General features: G+C 43.8%; 2 protein-coding genes and 1 long non-coding RNA gene across 7 annotated transcripts in view; 1 reads left to right on the top strand and 2 right to left on the bottom strand.

Annotated features, from left to right (window-relative positions):
* The window catches only part of LOC127072837 (interferon regulatory factor 2-binding protein-like B), an 11,618-nt gene extending 4,507 nt beyond the window's left edge, over nt 1-7,111 (bottom strand). The window contains exons 1-2 of one of the 2 annotated variants that reach the window (XM_051013630.1): nt 5,063-7,111; nt 1-11 (exon numbers count right to left, since the gene is read on the bottom strand). The exon at nt 1-11 is cut by the window's left edge and continues 141 nt beyond it. In XM_051013630.1, coding sequence (XP_050869587.1) covers nt 1-11; nt 5,063-5,777 — 726 coding nt within the window. In that variant the 5' untranslated portion in view covers nt 5,778-7,111. The remainder of the gene's footprint in view (nt 12-5,062) is intronic. The other variant, XM_051013631.1, reaches the window with a different exon arrangement.
* Nucleotides 1-16,890, bottom strand: part of LOC127072817 (uncharacterized protein PF3D7_1120600-like) — a 42,604-nt gene that overhangs the window by 14,648 nt on the left and 11,066 nt on the right. The window lies entirely within an intron of this gene.
* Nucleotides 2,788-15,946, top strand: LOC127072874 (uncharacterized). 3 transcript variants are annotated; one of them, XR_007785601.1, is made up of 3 exons: nt 7,213-8,758; nt 8,843-10,301; nt 11,585-15,946. It is a non-coding gene; the product is annotated as an uncharacterized LOC127072874 (long non-coding RNA). The 3 variants fall into 3 exon arrangements; XR_007785602.1 differs by lacking the exons at nt 7,213-8,758; nt 8,843-10,301 and adding an exon at nt 2,788-4,299; XR_007785600.1 differs by having other exon boundaries at nt 7,213-10,301.

Here is a 16,890-nt window from a genome sequence, read left to right as displayed (position 1 = left end):
AACGTAAGCAACTGTAAATCATATATATATATATATATACAATACATATATTATATATATGTGTCTATATATATTATCTGATAAGTCAAAGAAACAGTGAATTAAATCGCATGACTTCTTATACGATTACCGAGAAAATCATTTCCCACGAATAAAAAAGGAATAATAATAACAAAAATAATAATCGTAATCATAATACAGAAATATAAATATAAAACAGAACAAGAACACTTAACAATACAAATTGGATAGAAATACGATTATTATCTCGTCAAGCGTTACTCACTGGATCGGTGACTATTAATAAAACTAATTAATTCCTACGAGAGTTCATTTTAACGTTCACTTTCTCATAGGACTTCGTCATTAAAACTCTCGATCGAATAATATCGATTTCACTGTGTGATACCAACTCGAAATACGAACGCCGATAAATGCATACGTTAAGTAAGGTCAGCGAAACGCAAATAACTTGTTCCTATCTATTCCTTATATCTTTAACAGCGATACTAATTACGTTAAAAGCCTCGTAAAAAAAGAAAACAAAAAGAAAAGTAAAGAAAGAGAAGAAAAACAGAAGAAGAAAGAGAAAGAACGTTTCGGAATTACTCTTGAAAATATTATACGGAACGTATCAGAAAAAGTCTAACAATAGCGATTCAAAAGACGATAGTGTGAATTTGTAAAAAGGATTGCGATGATTTGTAAGAATGAAAAAATGGTAAAGAAAAACAGAAAATAAGAAGAAAGAAGAGAAAAAACGGAAAAGGAAGAAAAAAAAATATATATATATAGAAAAGATTTGCGGGATTAGAAACGATCATTGTGGAATAAGAGGAGCGCCTCGTGAAACATCAAGAAGACGTGTGACTAGTACTTTTCCATGACGACTTCGATAGGAAGGATGGAGAAGACGTTAGGAGAGGGAGATCAGTAAAGAAAGAGAGAGAGAGAGAGAGAGAGAGAGAGAATCGAGTGACTCTCTCTCTCTCTCTCTCTCTCTCTCTCTCTCTCCCACTCCTTCTCTCTTTCTCTTTTACTGTCTATCAATCTATCTATCTATCTATATCTCCCTTTACAATTCTTACGTAGAAACGAAGATTTAACCAAGTGAAGAAGATGCGAAAGATCAACGACGTTAAGTTACGAGAGGAAAAGGAGGAGTAGTAAAAGATAAGAGAAAGAGATAGAAAGAGAGAGAGTGAGGCGAAGTAGAAGAAAAAGCGCGTGCGCATCTCGTTAAGTGTGTATATATATGTACATACATACATATATCATACAACATACATATACATATACACATATAACACACACGCGAGATCGCATCACGCACGTAGGCGTCGAAGGCTTAGTCACGCTCGACGCGAAGAGCGTCGGTTGCGTCGCCACCGTCGTCCTCTTTCCTCCCCCACCCCCACACCCTACTCTTAGTCGTTCTCGTTGTCCTACTCGTCGTCGTCGTCGTCGTCGTCGTCGTCAACAACAACGATGTCGATGTCGATGTCGACGTCGACGCAGTCATCGCCGGCGACATTCGAACGGATTATCGATGGTAGTAGCGGCCTTGTTTCGAAAGTACATTCCCACCATGGGACGTGAAGGGACGTACTACTGCACCCCTTCCCCCAATTCGCCCCATCCCTCCCCCTTGATCGTACGCTCCTGCTCTGACTGCTCTTGCCACGCACGCACGCACGCACCGCACGCACGCACTCATGCATGCACTCATGCATGCATGCATGCATGCATGCATGCACGCACGCAACTGCTTGCAACGTCCCAACCATGATGACGTAGAGGGCACGAGGAGCAACATCGTTAAGTGTCTCTCAACCTATCTTCCTTCCTCTTTTTTTTTTTCTTTATTTTTATATAATATGTATACATACTACGATCGATCTAACAAGCTTTTTAAAATATTAAAATGTTGAACGGTTATTTATATATATATGTATATATATATATTGTTTCTTTTTATTTTTTATTTATCTTGAAAATTGATATTAGGTATTAATTAGGAATAAATGTTTTCTTCGACTTTAAACAGTGCAATGTACCAATGTATGTGTGTGTTTTGTATGTTGTGTCAGAGAGAGAGAAAGAAAATCTTTTCAATCTTAAAGATACTCTCACGTTCCATGTTTATTTCCAGATCACGATCTTCGCCAGCTGGTGATCTATTTTAATCGATAGGACGTGTATTCATGTATGTATGTATTTATGTATGTATGTATGTATGTATGTATGTATGTATGTATGTATGTATGTATGTATATATGTATATATGTATATATGTATATATACATAGATACAAATTCTATACTTCGAAGTAGAAACTATAATTTTCGAATGGTAAATAAGAATGTTTGTGGATCGAGATAAAGCCATTAACCGTTAGTTCCCTTTAGTCGTGTATAATCTGTGACATTTAGAAGAAGGAAGTTAAAGGGATCAGAGTATTTTCATGTCTAACACTAACGTGGGTAGTGTTGTGTCACATGTATGTATGTATATATATATATATATGATTTTAAAAGGCATTAGAGAAAGGTCGATTATAAGCTATATAACGGCACTTCCTCTTCTTTACATATATTTAATATTATATATAATCTATAAAGTCATTATAGTTACATATTATATACAATAATCTGTGTGTGAATGTGTATATATAACTTTTTATAACTCAAACTTCTAAAAGATCATAGTTCTCAAATTATCTTCCCGACTGTCAAACGTCGAAATATATACCAGATAAAAAACAATAAAAAAAAACAAAACAAAAAGAAAATAATAATATACTAATAATAACAACGATAATAATAATTCTATTATCAATTTTCAAGAATCATAATTTTAAAAAGAAAAAGAATTCTCGCTTTCTTTTTTTTTATTTTTTTTTTTTTTTTGTGAAAGCGGAATGCATACTAGCCGGAAATAAGACAGAGTAGCAAGGTCGTTGAATTTTCGGTCCATAGGAAGGAAACGAAGCACCGTTTTTTCGTTGCTTTTCGCGCGCGCGTCAATGAGTCCGAGGCTCCCTCCGCTCTTACTACGGCCCGTTTCGGTTTTGTTCGGCTATACTCGGTTAGTTTCGACTCCGCTGGACGCACTACGAAACGAGCGCAAGAAAAGGAGGCCGCATTACAGTTATCCCGACTCAGGAGGAGACCGGCAAAATATCAGGGTATACGAGAGAGCGAGCAAGAGAAAGAGAGAGAGAAAGAAAGAGAGAGAGAGAGAGAGAGAGAGAGAGAGAGATGTGGACCGGTTTTCTGGCGCGTCCTCTCTTCTCTACTACCACGCAACTACGTTACTACCTACTACACTACTATTACTACACATATTGTCGTCAAATGTATTTTCGATCATCTCTAAACACGAAATATATATCCGAAAAATATTGACTCCGAGTTTCGAAAATGCATCGGTCTTTATTCAATACATTATTTATCCAAATTGTATTACTTTTCGATATTGAAAAAAAGATATGAAGAGAGGAGAAAAGGAAAAGAAATGATACGAGAAATTCTTTTCAACGAAACAAAAAAGAATTTATTTCCGTACTACGGGTTTAAAAATGAAAAAAAAAGAAAAGAGAAAAGAAAAGAAAAGAAATTTGACATTATTAAAAAATATAACATTATCGTAAGGCAAAATAGATAAAAAAAAAAACAGACTAATCTTGATAATCCTTATACGAATCGAGCGGGCGATTACGAACTGATAAGGATAATAAAGTTGCAACCTGATAAAAAGTGATTCGATATATCGGCGTCGAAGGGTTGTCGTTTCGTTCACGCAATCTGTCCACGCGCGCGCGTATATATGTGAGTGTAGGTGTGTGTAAATATACACAGTAAATTATAAGTGTGTACATGCGTGTACATAATATATTCCGTGGCCAAAAAGATTCGTATATCGAGCGAGACACCGGTCTCATTCATTGGTTCTAAATATACACCGTGACGTCACCCTATTGGACGTCACAACACGAAGCGAGGGAGAAAGAGAAAGAGACAGAAAGACAGAGAAAGAGAATACTCGGTGTATCTCTTACGGTCGTCCTATCACGTGCTCGACGTACGCCTCTTTTATACGCGTTTGGACGACTGCCGCATATGTACGACACGACGAAGCGACGGACGACGACGACGACGACGACGACGACACGAAGAGAAGCGAAGAAGACGAAGAAACACAAGGAAGCAAAGACAACACGAAACGAAGATGACACGGATACAATGAAGAACGAAGATACGCGAAGACAATACGAAGACGAAGACGAAGACGAAGACGGTGAGGAGTGGTTTCGATAAAAGAGAGGGATAGAGAGATGAAATGAAAAGAGTAAGAAGCATAAATACGAGAGAGAAAGAGAGAGAGAGTATGTGTGTGAGAGATACACGAGCAGAAACACGCGCGCGCACGCTTGCGCGCGTGCACGTAGCCAAGAAACTTTTAGCACGATTCCTCTGAGAATTCTCTTCTGTAGAAGCAGCAACACATTGGCAACAGCAGCACACGCGCGTGTATCTCTCTCTCTCTGCGCGTAGTACTTGCGTTCAGTTATTTCTCTCTTTCTCCTACGTAGCATATGGCCAAGCACCACCAAGAGGGTCCCAGGTTATTTTACTATATACCATGAGATTCTAAAAATAGAATCGTCGGTCTCGATAAGATTTCCATAATACGTCATTAAAGAAGAAGACTCGAGAGTAAGCGCGCGAGGGGAGCGGGAATTGATTGGGAAGAAAATGTTTAAAGAAGGACGCGGGAAATACGAAGGCGGCCGAAGGAACACGAACGAAAAAAATCGGTCGTAACGTTCGAACAAAAGATTGTAATGGAAAAGAGAGTAATAGCAATGGAGTAGTGTACGAGTAGTAGTAACGTAGTAGTAGTAGCAGCAGTAGTAACAATAATAGTATTTAGTTATAGTTAGCTAAGCGAGGAAGGTGGAGGATGTAGAAGAGATTGGCGAGGAGAGTGAGCGAGAGAGAGAGAGAGAGAGAGTGAGAGAGAGGAGGATAGGCGCGAGGACGTTGACAGGGAGACTCACCATTGGCCTTGAACGTGGTCGCGGTTTCGAAGCTCGGCGCCCTAACAGGGTGTTTCTCCTTGTTTCTATCGTGAACGTAGCTAACGGCCAGACTGACGGCGGGCAAAGAGTCGCCCCTCGTCAGAGGCGGCCTTACCGGATGTTGATCCTCCAACGATAGCCTTTTCTCCGTGTGTTCGTCCTCGTCAATCGCCGATATGCCGCGTTTCAATTGCGACATACCTCTGTTATGACCTAGGCTCACGTGATGGGCGACAGCGGCGAGATGGGCGTTAGGAATTCTAACGTTGTTCCCTCTCAATCCATTACCAAGATCGTGACCGTCCTCGTGTTGTCTCGATATTTGTTGTCTCGTAGTACCGGAATTGAATTCGGTTATAGAGTTCCTGTGATGCAATTGGGAGTAACTGGCGGCAATGTTGTGATGCCTCGAATGCGTTTGACCGGCGTTCTGTATCGGTAGAACGTCCAAATTCGGGCCACCGTTGTGTTCCGTATGACCGGCCGATCTGTAACCCTTAGACGCGGACGGCCTGGCATCTTGAAAACCATGAGCCTTCTTCAACTGTTTGGCCGACTCCAATACGAGATCTATTCGGTCGGCTCCCTCGTAATTCACGCATCCACGGCATACCGGCTCGGAAAAGTCCATGATCATTGCCCAGGGCATTCTGGGTAGGTCGCACAAGTAACACTGCGTTCTCTTTCCCATCATTTTGACGAGCTTTCGATATTTCCGGCGATATCGAAAACTCGTGCCAGAGCGATCGAGCGAGCGAGAGAGACACACACGCACAATACACTCCTCCCCCTCCTTTTATTCTTCCTATCACTACTCACATCCACTTTTCGCTTTCCCTTTCACTCCTCCGTCTCTCTCTCTCTCTCTCTCTCTCTCTTCCTCTCGCTCCTTCTTTCTTTCTTTCTTTCTTTCGATCTCTTTCTCTGTCCCTCTTCTATCGATACGAGTCTTCTTAGGTTTCCTCGAGCTCTCGACGAACTCGGGTCGGATACGATATTTTTATTAACGCGTCGAGCAAGTAACTCGCAGAAAACCGTATCTAGAGCATGACCCGTTCTATACGTTGTGGAACGGAGGGAGCAGCAAACACGAAGAACCCTCTTTACGCGCGCACTACGCACTCGCGAAAGGATTCCACCTCTGTTCGAGAAGGAACTCCCACGGAAACGTCACTTCGATCTCTCTCCCTCCCACTCCGAACGGCTCGATCTCTCTCTCTCTCTCTTTCTTTCTCTCTCTCTCCTCTCTTTCTCTATATCTTTCTCTTTCCTTTTCTCCTGGCTGCTCTCTTTGTTCCCTTCTCCTTTCGAGCGTGGATCACTAGCCGTGGTGGTGGATCGGTGGCACGGTGAACGCGACGGACACTGCTCGGTTGCCGACAGTAAGTAAGAAAAAAAAATTACGATCGAAACCAGTAGACACGGGGAAGAGGAGTCGTTTCTTTTTTCGTCTTTCTTTCACGAACACACAAACCGCCAAAAATTAATGGCGGAACAGGGAGGGGGAGGGAGAGGAGATAACGACGACACGATCTCGCAAAGCAGAAGAAGAAGCGTGATCTTCCGCTCGGGGAGGAAAAGAAAGAAAGAAAAAAAAAACAAAAAAAAATAGCAAAAGAAGGAACGCGCGAAGGGGGGAAGAGAGAGAGAGAGAGAGAGAGAGAGAGAACAATGAAAACACAAAAAATCAACGAAGAGCAATACGTGGTTGTAACAACGAGCTTGTAGCGAGCGAGCGAGCGCGCGCGCGCGGGCGCGGGCGGCGAGTACGTGCGTAGACCGCGATCGCACACCGATTGCTGCGTTGCCTGGTGCTTCTGTATACTGGGCACACTACTACTACTACTACTACTACTCCTGCTCCGGTGGTAGTAGTGGCGTGCTGCTGCTGGTGCTTCTTCTGCTTCTGCTTCTGCTGCCGCTGCTACTACTACGCCGATGACGACGAGGAGACGAACGGAGACGAACGCTCGAGAATGCGGCGGTAAAGCGGAGCTACGGGTGTCGCTTCCTCCGAACGATCCCCGCTCCCTTCGTCTCCCCTACCCCCACGCGCCGCCGACGCTGTCGTGCGCTGCGCACGCTCTCTGTCTTCCTCTTCTCCTATTCCCCCACCACCGCTACCATCGCCATCGCCCCCCCACCACCACCACCACCACCACCGCCGCCGCCGCCGCACAGTTGCCGCCGTCGCCGTCGTCGTCGCCACTACTAGCCTCTTCTTCCTTCCTTCTTTCGCTCACTCGACGCGCGCAGCTACACGAGAGAACGAGTCCGTTCGCGAATCGCGCTAGCGATTCTTTTCACCGTTCCTACCCCCTGCTCGTCTCTTTTTCCCCTCCCCTCCGCCTCGCTCCTCCCCTCTCTCCCCTGCTCTCCTCGGCCCTTCCCTCGAGCATGCGCGCGGCCCCCTCCTCTCCTTGTTAAACTCGTGGAACGTTCGCGCTTAACCGGCGACCCACCTCGTCGGACCGGTCCACGACTCGACTCGACGACGACGACGACGACGCGACGCGACGAGACGCGATGAGACGCGACACGAGACGCACAACGCTACGCGAGTACGACGCGCTCCTCTCCGCCAATCGGGCGCTGTGGCGTCACATTCTGTGACGTCATAATCGCGAACAGGCGCAGGCGCGCCAGTAAGCGCCCTAGGCTGACACGTAGCCGGCACCACACACGACCGGGATACGAAGATGCTATGCTATGCTATGCTATGCTATGCTATGCTATGCTATGGTATGCCGTGCTATGCTATGCTATGCTCTATGCTATGCTATGCTATGCTACGCTATGCTTACTGCTGCTCTTGCTGCTGATGATGACGAGAGAGAGAGAGAGAGAGAGAGACTACGAAAGACGACGTGTATACAATGATGCGCGTGCGCCCTACCTTACCAGCTTCCTTACGACAAAAAGAGAGAGAAAGAGAGGTCTCTTTTACACACTCGAGAAAACCTTCTGGAACCCATCGGTTATTGCTTTTTTCCTTCCAGCTTTGTCGAGGACTCTCTTCTCGCTCGTTCTCTCTCTCTCTCTCTCCCTCTCTGCTCTGTTTATTCTTTCGGATTGTAGTAAATAAATTTGTGTGTATATATATATAATGTTCTCTTAACTCGTAAGACGTAATATACGTCGATTCATCGAGCTAATAGATACGAACGAACGAACGAACGGAACTTTATCTATTTATTTTTCTTCGAGATAATCTCTCATTCTTTTTCTTTCTCTCTCTCTCTCTCTCTCTCTCTCTCTCTCTCTGTTATAAACAACACCGATTAGTATCATCATTTCGATTACATCCACGAGTGGCGCGATCGTTTATTTGCTTTTTTTCTTCGCCGATAAGAAGAACGAGATAGATAACGATCAATGGAGATTGGAACTTCGTTGTAATAGAATGCATTCATGAGACCACGCGTTATCATTATCTCTGTTATTGCAAACCTTGTGGATTGAGAATTCTCAAAATTATGCAATTGCGCTTTTTGTTCCTTTTTTTTAAATTATCAGTCACATAATACACACGTGCGCGCGTGCTCATACATACGTACTAAATACATACGTACGTATACGAATTGACAGTCTCTCTCTCTCTCTCTTTTCAAGTATCAACAAAAGATCCTCTCCGAAAGGAATATTCCACGAAATATGTATAAACGTCCGTCACCGGTACGTTTCGAATGACATCACTCTCTATGTGTGACATCATAGCGTAGAACGAGTTAGCAATATATGAAAGTTTTCTCCTCGAAGGCGTGCTACCGCTGCCGTTGTTGCTGTTGCTGTTGCTGTTGCTGTTGGCGTTGCTATTGCTATTGACGCCGCTCTCTCTCGTTCAGCGATACGGTATCGCGCGTAAGGAAGAAACTTTGCTGGCAGCTGTGTGCTGTTTAGGATCGAAGAGAAAAAGAAGAAGTGGAGGAGAGGAGGAGGGGGAAGGGTGGGAGGAGAAGGAGAAGAAGGAGGCCGATAATATCCCTCTCGAACGCCTCTCTTCCTGCCCCCCTCTAACCCTCCCCCTCTCGATCCATTGCTACTACCTCCCTCTCTCCCTCCAGCCCTCTTTCTTACTCGTTTCGTGACGACGTAAATAAACGAAGGATCGTTCGACGTCGCGTGTGTTTTTATCCTCTCGTTCCTTACACACACACACGCACACGCGCGCGCGCGCGCGGATATACATATATATATACATCAGAGAAAGAATGTACGTATACACGCGATGATGTATCATAATATTAGAGTTGCTAAAAACGAAGATCGCGACTAAAGGAAAAAGAGAGAGAGAGAGAAAAGAAAGAGAGATCGACGGAGCTACTACTACTCCGCGTAGCTCTTACATAGTTCATTTTCATGGTTATCGCTAGAGTTGGCAAGAAGAGTATAACTTAATCGCACGGGGGTCGCTTATCTTCGGAAGACTCGAAACGAGTCGTGATAAACGAGAGAGGCCGAAGGCTGAATCAACGTCGAAAATCGTTCCGAGCCGTATAAAAGCCGTACATACATACGATCCATGTACTTGCTTACGTACGTACGTGTATACACAAATACACACGTCGCTCGCCCGTCGAACCGATCGATAATTTTGGTTTGACCTCTGGATAACTCGAGCACGTGCGAGATATTGAGTTCGATTTTAGAGGAGGAAACAACAGTGGCAGAGAGCCGATTTTAAACGCGGATCAACGTGCCAACACAATTTCCCTGCTTTTTCTCTATTGATAGAGAAAGAGAGAGAGATTCCTGGTAGTCCGTAGTCCCACACAACCTACCCCCACCTCTTTCACGCATTATTATTATTCTCTCTCCTCTGCCAGCTGGAAAACTCTTGTCGCTTAATTTGATGCTTTTACTTTTACCTACCCCTTTCTCTTCCACCCCGCTACCAACGTTCGACGTTATTTCGCTATTTCTTTCTTCTCGTCTTTCTCTTCGAAATATCCGACGAGCTTCGTTCGAAATATCTCACGCGTGCATATTCTTCGCATAGTACGACGTTGCGAGAAGTAACGTTACTTCTCTCTCATCTTTCTTAAACGTGCTGGAAATAATAACGTGAAACGATATTACGAATTTTGCGAATATTCATGTACAAATCGTACCAACCACCCAACCCATCTTCCTTCCATTCTCCCGCTCTCACCCGTCGACGAGTTTAGTTGCAGGAAACACAACAGAAGCTACTTGTCGAACCGTGTCCCGTCGTAGAGTAAGTTACTCCTATAGGAGGCGCTATGTGTGTATATATATTTGTTGTGTGTGTGTGTGTGTGTGTGTGTACGATGTACGTACGTACGTATGTATATAGCACGTTTCCCATTGCGTGTCACTGGGTCACTACATTTCGCATAGGGGCACACCGACGGGGCTGCTTTGTTTTGTTTCTTCTCTTATATTTTTTCTTTTTTGCTTTTTCATCCTTTTTATCAACGTAAATACATCTCACGGAATGACTTCCTTCCGGTTTCAAAACCTAATCGCCAGACGGACGACGAAAATGAACAACTCGCGTTGTTCGTAGAGTTTGTTTGGGTGATCGATTTAATCGAGAAAGAGAGAGAGAGAGAGAGAGAAAGAAAAGAACGAAAGATCATCCCATCCTATTTTTTTTCAATAATATTAACGAAAAACACGAAGATAATAACATAGAAATCTAAAATCCCGTTGCAAGTATTATGCAGGAAACAAACATCGGTGTTATCTTCGTGTGTGACGTAACTGCGTAACAGATACGACGCGATCGAGATTGAGGAGCGACAAGAAAAAAAACAAAGAAAACAAAAAGAAACAAACAAAGAAACACGATCAAAAAAAAAATATAGCGTGGAGTAACGTGAGATAACGCAGATAATGAAGATTTTAATCGGTTTAGATCGCGCTCGATCCGAAGAGAGCGTCGTTACCTTTCTTTTTTCTTTCTTTATTTTTGTCTTGTTTTCTTTTTTTTTGTTTTGTACAAGCGTATGGAATCGAGCTTCAACGTACGTATGTATATAGCCGGTGTCGAGTCGAGTCGAACTTCAGGCAAGCCGCCGCCGGCTGTCCTTACGTACTCTCGCATGATTCTTAGTGCGTCTCGTGACGTCACCGGCGCGAAACGTGGCAACGTAGCGATAGGAGTACGAGCGGCGTTGCCAATAGAACTCTCTCTCTCTCTCTCTCTCTCTCTTCACGTTCCTGATAGTACGAAGCTTCTGGATTGCGTCGTTCCTAGGTCGTCGTCGCGTCGTTGGTCTATAGTTTGTCAACGATTTCCGTTAAAATCGAACTTTGCTTGAGTCTTTCGTAGAGATATTTACTTCTATGTAGATAGATAGTAAGAGATGGATGTACATACATATACGAATACATGTATATATATATATATATATATATATATATATATATATATATAGAGAGAGAGAGAGAGAGAGAGAGAAAGAGATACGTAATGCTGTGATTCAGCCGCCGGTATCGATTTACTATTTCTCTCTCTCTCTCTCTCTCTCTTAGTTTTCTCCCCTCCTTCCACCGTCGTTCGAAGCGATGACGAAACCACAAGCAACGTCGTAGAGCGAGTAGAGACAAGTAGGAAGGAGAAGAGAGGAGACGCGGATAGAGATGATGGCGAAGGAGTAGAAGTAGCGGCAATGGCAACAGCAGCAGCAGCAGCAGGCTACCCTTGTGTTCGTTCGGTTCTCATGGAAAAGCGCCTCGGGAGACTCCGCGTACCGCGTGGTGGTGGTGGTGGTGGTGGTGGTGGTAGTGGTAGTGGTAGTGGTAGTGGTAGTGGTGGTGGTGGTGGTGGTGGTATGGTGACGGTGACGGTGACGACGATGATGGTAGTAGTGATGGTGGGGTAGTAGCGGTGGCGCAGAGGGTGTGGCGGGTAGAGGGAGAGATAATACCGTTCCGTCACGTCACGGTGCAAGCCGGCCGGAGAAAATCAATCCGGTCGTTCACTACTAACCTTCTGGTAGAACCGCGACGACTCGTGCTACTATCACCGTCGAAAACGTCGCCGCTGCTTCAAGGATCTCGACGCGATATTGACCTGGGGTTGCGTTAGGTTATTCCCGCCGAGGTTCTTGTACCTATCGCTCGAATACCATCCCAACGACTCTTCCTTCTCTCTCTCTCTCTCTCTCTCTCTCTCTCTCTCTCACTCACTCTCTCATTCTGAATCTTTCTTTCTCTCTTTAATATGTGTGTGTATATATATATCGTTCTTTTCTAGCACGAACGCAAAGTCGGATCGTTAGATGTAACGTTGCTAATGAGATTTCCGTTTCGAGTATCAACCCTGCCCCCCTTTGCTCTTGTCCTTGGCCTCGTATCGTCGATACGAACGGCGAGCGACAAACGCGAAGACAAGAAGCGCGAAGGATACTGATATTGTTGTTATTATTGTTATTATAATTATTATTATCACTATTATTATTACTATTATTGTTATTATTAATATTAATTACTGATATTATTAAAATTGTGATTATTATTATCATTATCGTTACTATCCGTTAATATGATTCGTCCGATTTCAAATCTTTCTTTTTTCTTTCCTTTATTTTTTCCCTTTTACATTTGTTATTCGTTGCGAAAGCACCGATGACTATCGAGCCAAGTAGAGCGTACGTTCTCTTCCTGTTTCTTTCTACGACCCACGCGCCGCCTTTCGCCTTTTCGTTCGATGACGATCAACGCAGAATTTTGCAAAGATCTGCTCGAAGATTGTTAACTTTTTTTTATTCCTTTCTTTTATCTCTTCGTTTCTTTTCATACGGCTAATTAAATCAACGTGGTTGAGGTTAGTGATTTTGAACGGGTTTTACGTCGTACGATCGTTTCGTCGATCGTCGCGTTGGCGAACAACGTGTGTATGTATGTACGTACGTATTTATGTAGTAAAGAGCACAACGAACGGACGCTCGTCCGACAACGTCGACCTAATTCGGTAGGCAACCTACTAGCAACTACAATACGATGACGTCACGAATACGACGGTCGATCTCCGTAAGCAGTCACGGCTACAAACGCGACGCGTTGTCGGTCCGATCATACGAGCTGCTGTTACAATGGCGCGCGACAATGGGACGATATCGTACGTACGTACGTATGCATGTACATATGTATGTATGTACGAACGAACGAACGAACGAACGAACGTACGTTTACGTTTACGTTTACGTTTACGTTATGCGCTCTGCGATGTCACGCCGTGACAATGCAACGCATCGAGGACGACGAGGCAGTTGGGGAGAGAGAAGAGAAAGACGGAGAAGCAGACAGACATTAATCGTCTTACTCGACGCTAGACAATTCTCTCATTATCCATTCGAGTTATGTTCCTCGAGTACGTGACATTAAAACAAACCTTTATATTCGAATTATTCATTTTGACTTTTACCGCGTGAGAGATACGGCCAGAAAGATCCACCACCACCATCGTCGTCACTACCACACCGTCGCTACCGCCGCGGTCCGCCGCCATTATTCAAGATGGCGTCGTTAACGTAGCGTCGGGAGAAAACGAAAGTAATATAACAGGCATTGCGCCGCTCGGCCGCCCAGACGGTGGCTTCTTGCGTTGTTGCACATCTTCTTTCGAGAGATCGATTCGAAAGGAAACGATGACGAACGGCAATAACGTTCTCTTTCAATCGTCCTGTCCTTTTTCTTCCTTCCTTTCTCTCTTTTCTTTATTCATAAGATGCGGGGGAGGGGGAGGAAATGTTATAACTATGCCGTCATATATTCGACTGACTTTACGGGTGTGTTTGTAAACAGACGCGAGGGAAAGGGAAGGAAGGCAGCAAACGGCATATACTTTGAGAGAGAGAGAGAGAGAGAGAGAGAGAGAGAGAAGGAGAAGGATGAGAAGAGAAGAGAAGAGAAGAGATGGAACGTCGAAGGCAGCTCCGCGTTCCTCGTTCAGGTTTCACGTGCAACACCAACATCTTGCATGGCGCTCAGTTAGGATCATCTCGTTTGTCTGGGGGTACGATCTGCAAAACCCTCCTCTCTTTCACGCTTCGTCGCTCTTTCTGTCGTCGTCGTCGTCGTCTTCGTCTTCCCCCCTTCCCTTCCCTTTCCTCCTATTCTCTTCTCTCCCTCCATCTTTTCTCATGACTAACGTGACGTCATCTCGTAAGCTCGAAAGAGTGACTACACCGGAGGGTAGCGGGAAGGAGAAGGCACGCAACGTGGCTCGACCAGTCTCTCTCCCCTCTCTCGCCTGACCCCTCGTCGAACGCAACCATCCACACACACGATGCACACGCTCGACGACGACGACGACTCGACGACGCGCAGTGACATCGCTCGCGTGTAGCCGTTGGTTCGACGCTCGCGGCCGGCTGCCGTTCCCCCTCTCTCCCTACCTCCCTCCCACCGTCACTCTCCCCGCCACTCGCCCCTCCACTCGCGAATCGCGCAACGACCGGTTCCGCGCCGCGTGCAAACTTCGTCTCCCTCAGCTCCCCCACCTCCGACTCACTCTCTCTCTTCCCCCTCCTTCTCCCCGACTCTTCTCGTTCGAAACGTACCTCCTCCATTGTACGTTTTTACGCGACTCGCTCCCTCTCTTTCTCTCATTCCCGTTCCGTTCACCCGCACAGCAACATCGTCCGTCCTCGCTCTGTCTCTCCTTCTTCTTCTTCTCCTTCTTCTTCTTCTTCTTATTCTTATTCTTCTTCTCCTCCTCCTCCTTCTTCGCGCAACAACATATCACAGCCACATTTTTCTTGCGCACAGTCAGCGCACAGGGACGCGACGATCGTCCAGACACGTTAGAAGGAACTTTGTAAAAGTTTTCCGGTCCAGTTAATTTAATTATATTCGATGATATAAAATAATAATGCGTGGGTTATCGAATATATATATCTTTGACGTATTTTGTATGTTATATATAATATGTGTATATACATACATGCCGTAATCTTAATTATTATCAACTTTATTTCGTGATCGTAATATCGATTATCGAAGAAATGGATGTATTTATACGAATATATTTTGTTGTTTATTAACTATCATCGCAGTAATGATATGAAAAAGTAGTAACGTTAGAATAAAATGATTGGAAATGGATTTTGATAGACATAGACAATTCTGATTAAAAATAAGAACGTTGTAACAAAATTTTCTGTTCTATCGTCGAATAGTCTTCTACGAGAGACGTCGAAGGTTTTCTTTGTTCTTAAGTACAGTGGGCGACATTAAAGGAAGAAGCACCTGACGAAACCAGCCGGGTTGTCGAGCAGACGGCCAGGCATAGGCAGGCAGGCAGGCAGCTCGTGTACGTAACGACGTACCTGCGGCAGGTGAATCGAGTCAGGTGCCTCAACAGATGGGTGCCTTTACTCAAGGAAGCGTTATAAAAGCGGTCTATATCATAAATGTGGGTTAGTAGCGATGACTAATCCTCTCAACGACAGTGAAATATTTTATCGTTTTTCTTTTTCTTGTGTGTGTGTACACGCGTATATTTATATACAAAAACACCTATAAGTAGATATATAAATATAATACAACAATTACAGTACATATAATACAAATACAATATATATATACATAAAGTATACCCATATATATATATATATTACACTTTGTACATATATATGTGTATATATATATATATATCTCCTTTGAATTACACCCGCTTTTTCAACAAATCGATCTCATAAGAATTCATTGAATATTCAAATATTCAAACGTCGGAGCATATTCGATTTCAATAATAAATGAAGTTCGAGGAACGATGAAAGAATCATGAGAGTCTAGAGCATTAACGACCGACAATGAACTCGTGTATTTGAAATTATTCGGTGTCTTCTTTAAAGGTGTCTACCAAACGCGAATAATATATACTCATTCTCCTTCTACTTCCTTTATTTCTTAACTTATTTTCTTTTTCTCCTTTTTCTGCTTTGTTTTGTTTTTCTTTTTCTTTTTCGCAGAGAAACACGTGGTACTAGTACACATGTACGCGTTAGACCGAACGCATCATGAGTTATGAGTACAAACAAGTATTTGCAGTCACGTGTTAGGAATGGGATAATGAAAACGTGACGCGATTATGCATTCTTCCTATGCCGTCATTTCTCACTTCTCACTCTCTGTCTGTCTCTCTCTCTCTCTCTCTCACACACATACATACACACACCATACTCTCTCACTCTCTCTCTCTCCCCTCTCTTCGCATATAGCGAAACAAAGGTACCGGTCTGTTCGTCCGTCCGTCTGCCCGCCCGTCTGCCGTTAATCGCGCGCTTATTTGCGACGTTATACAACTTTTTTTGTTTTTGTTTTTTTCCTTTACGAGGAAACATATAATAACGATTACAGAGAGAGAGAGAGAGAGAGAGAGAGAGATGGATAAACGTTCACAATGAGTTTCTATTTTTAACCTAACTTTTTTCCGCGTTCTCCTGACCCTTTTCATATATCAGAAAAAGTTAACGGTAAGAAGAAATACTAGGAATTAGAATCTCAAAAGTACTGTATTCTTTCTATCTATCTCTCTCTCTCCCTCTCTCTTTTCCTCCTCTTTCTATTTTGTACACATTAAAGGAGAGTAAATTTCTCGTGGCATTCTTCGCAGCAATGCTATTCGCGAAATCATTTCGTTCGTACTCTTTCTTCCCACATGGTGCAGACCAAGGCTGTGGATTCAAGGTCAACTTCTTTCTCTTCTTCTTCTACATCGTTTCTCGTATACGGCGAATCGTCGTCATCATCGTCATCGTCGTCATCGTCATCGTCATCGTCATCATCATCATTATCATCGTCGTCGTCGTTCTCATCTTTTATACGTTTTT

This window comes from Vespula vulgaris, chromosome 2 (assembly GCF_905475345.1).
Source record: "Vespula vulgaris chromosome 2, iyVesVulg1.1, whole genome shotgun sequence".
Classification (NCBI taxonomy): Eukaryota; Metazoa; Arthropoda; class Insecta; order Hymenoptera; family Vespidae; genus Vespula; species Vespula vulgaris.
The sequence above is the reverse complement of the archived record's forward strand: the minus strand, read 5'-3'. Positions and strand labels throughout refer to the sequence as shown.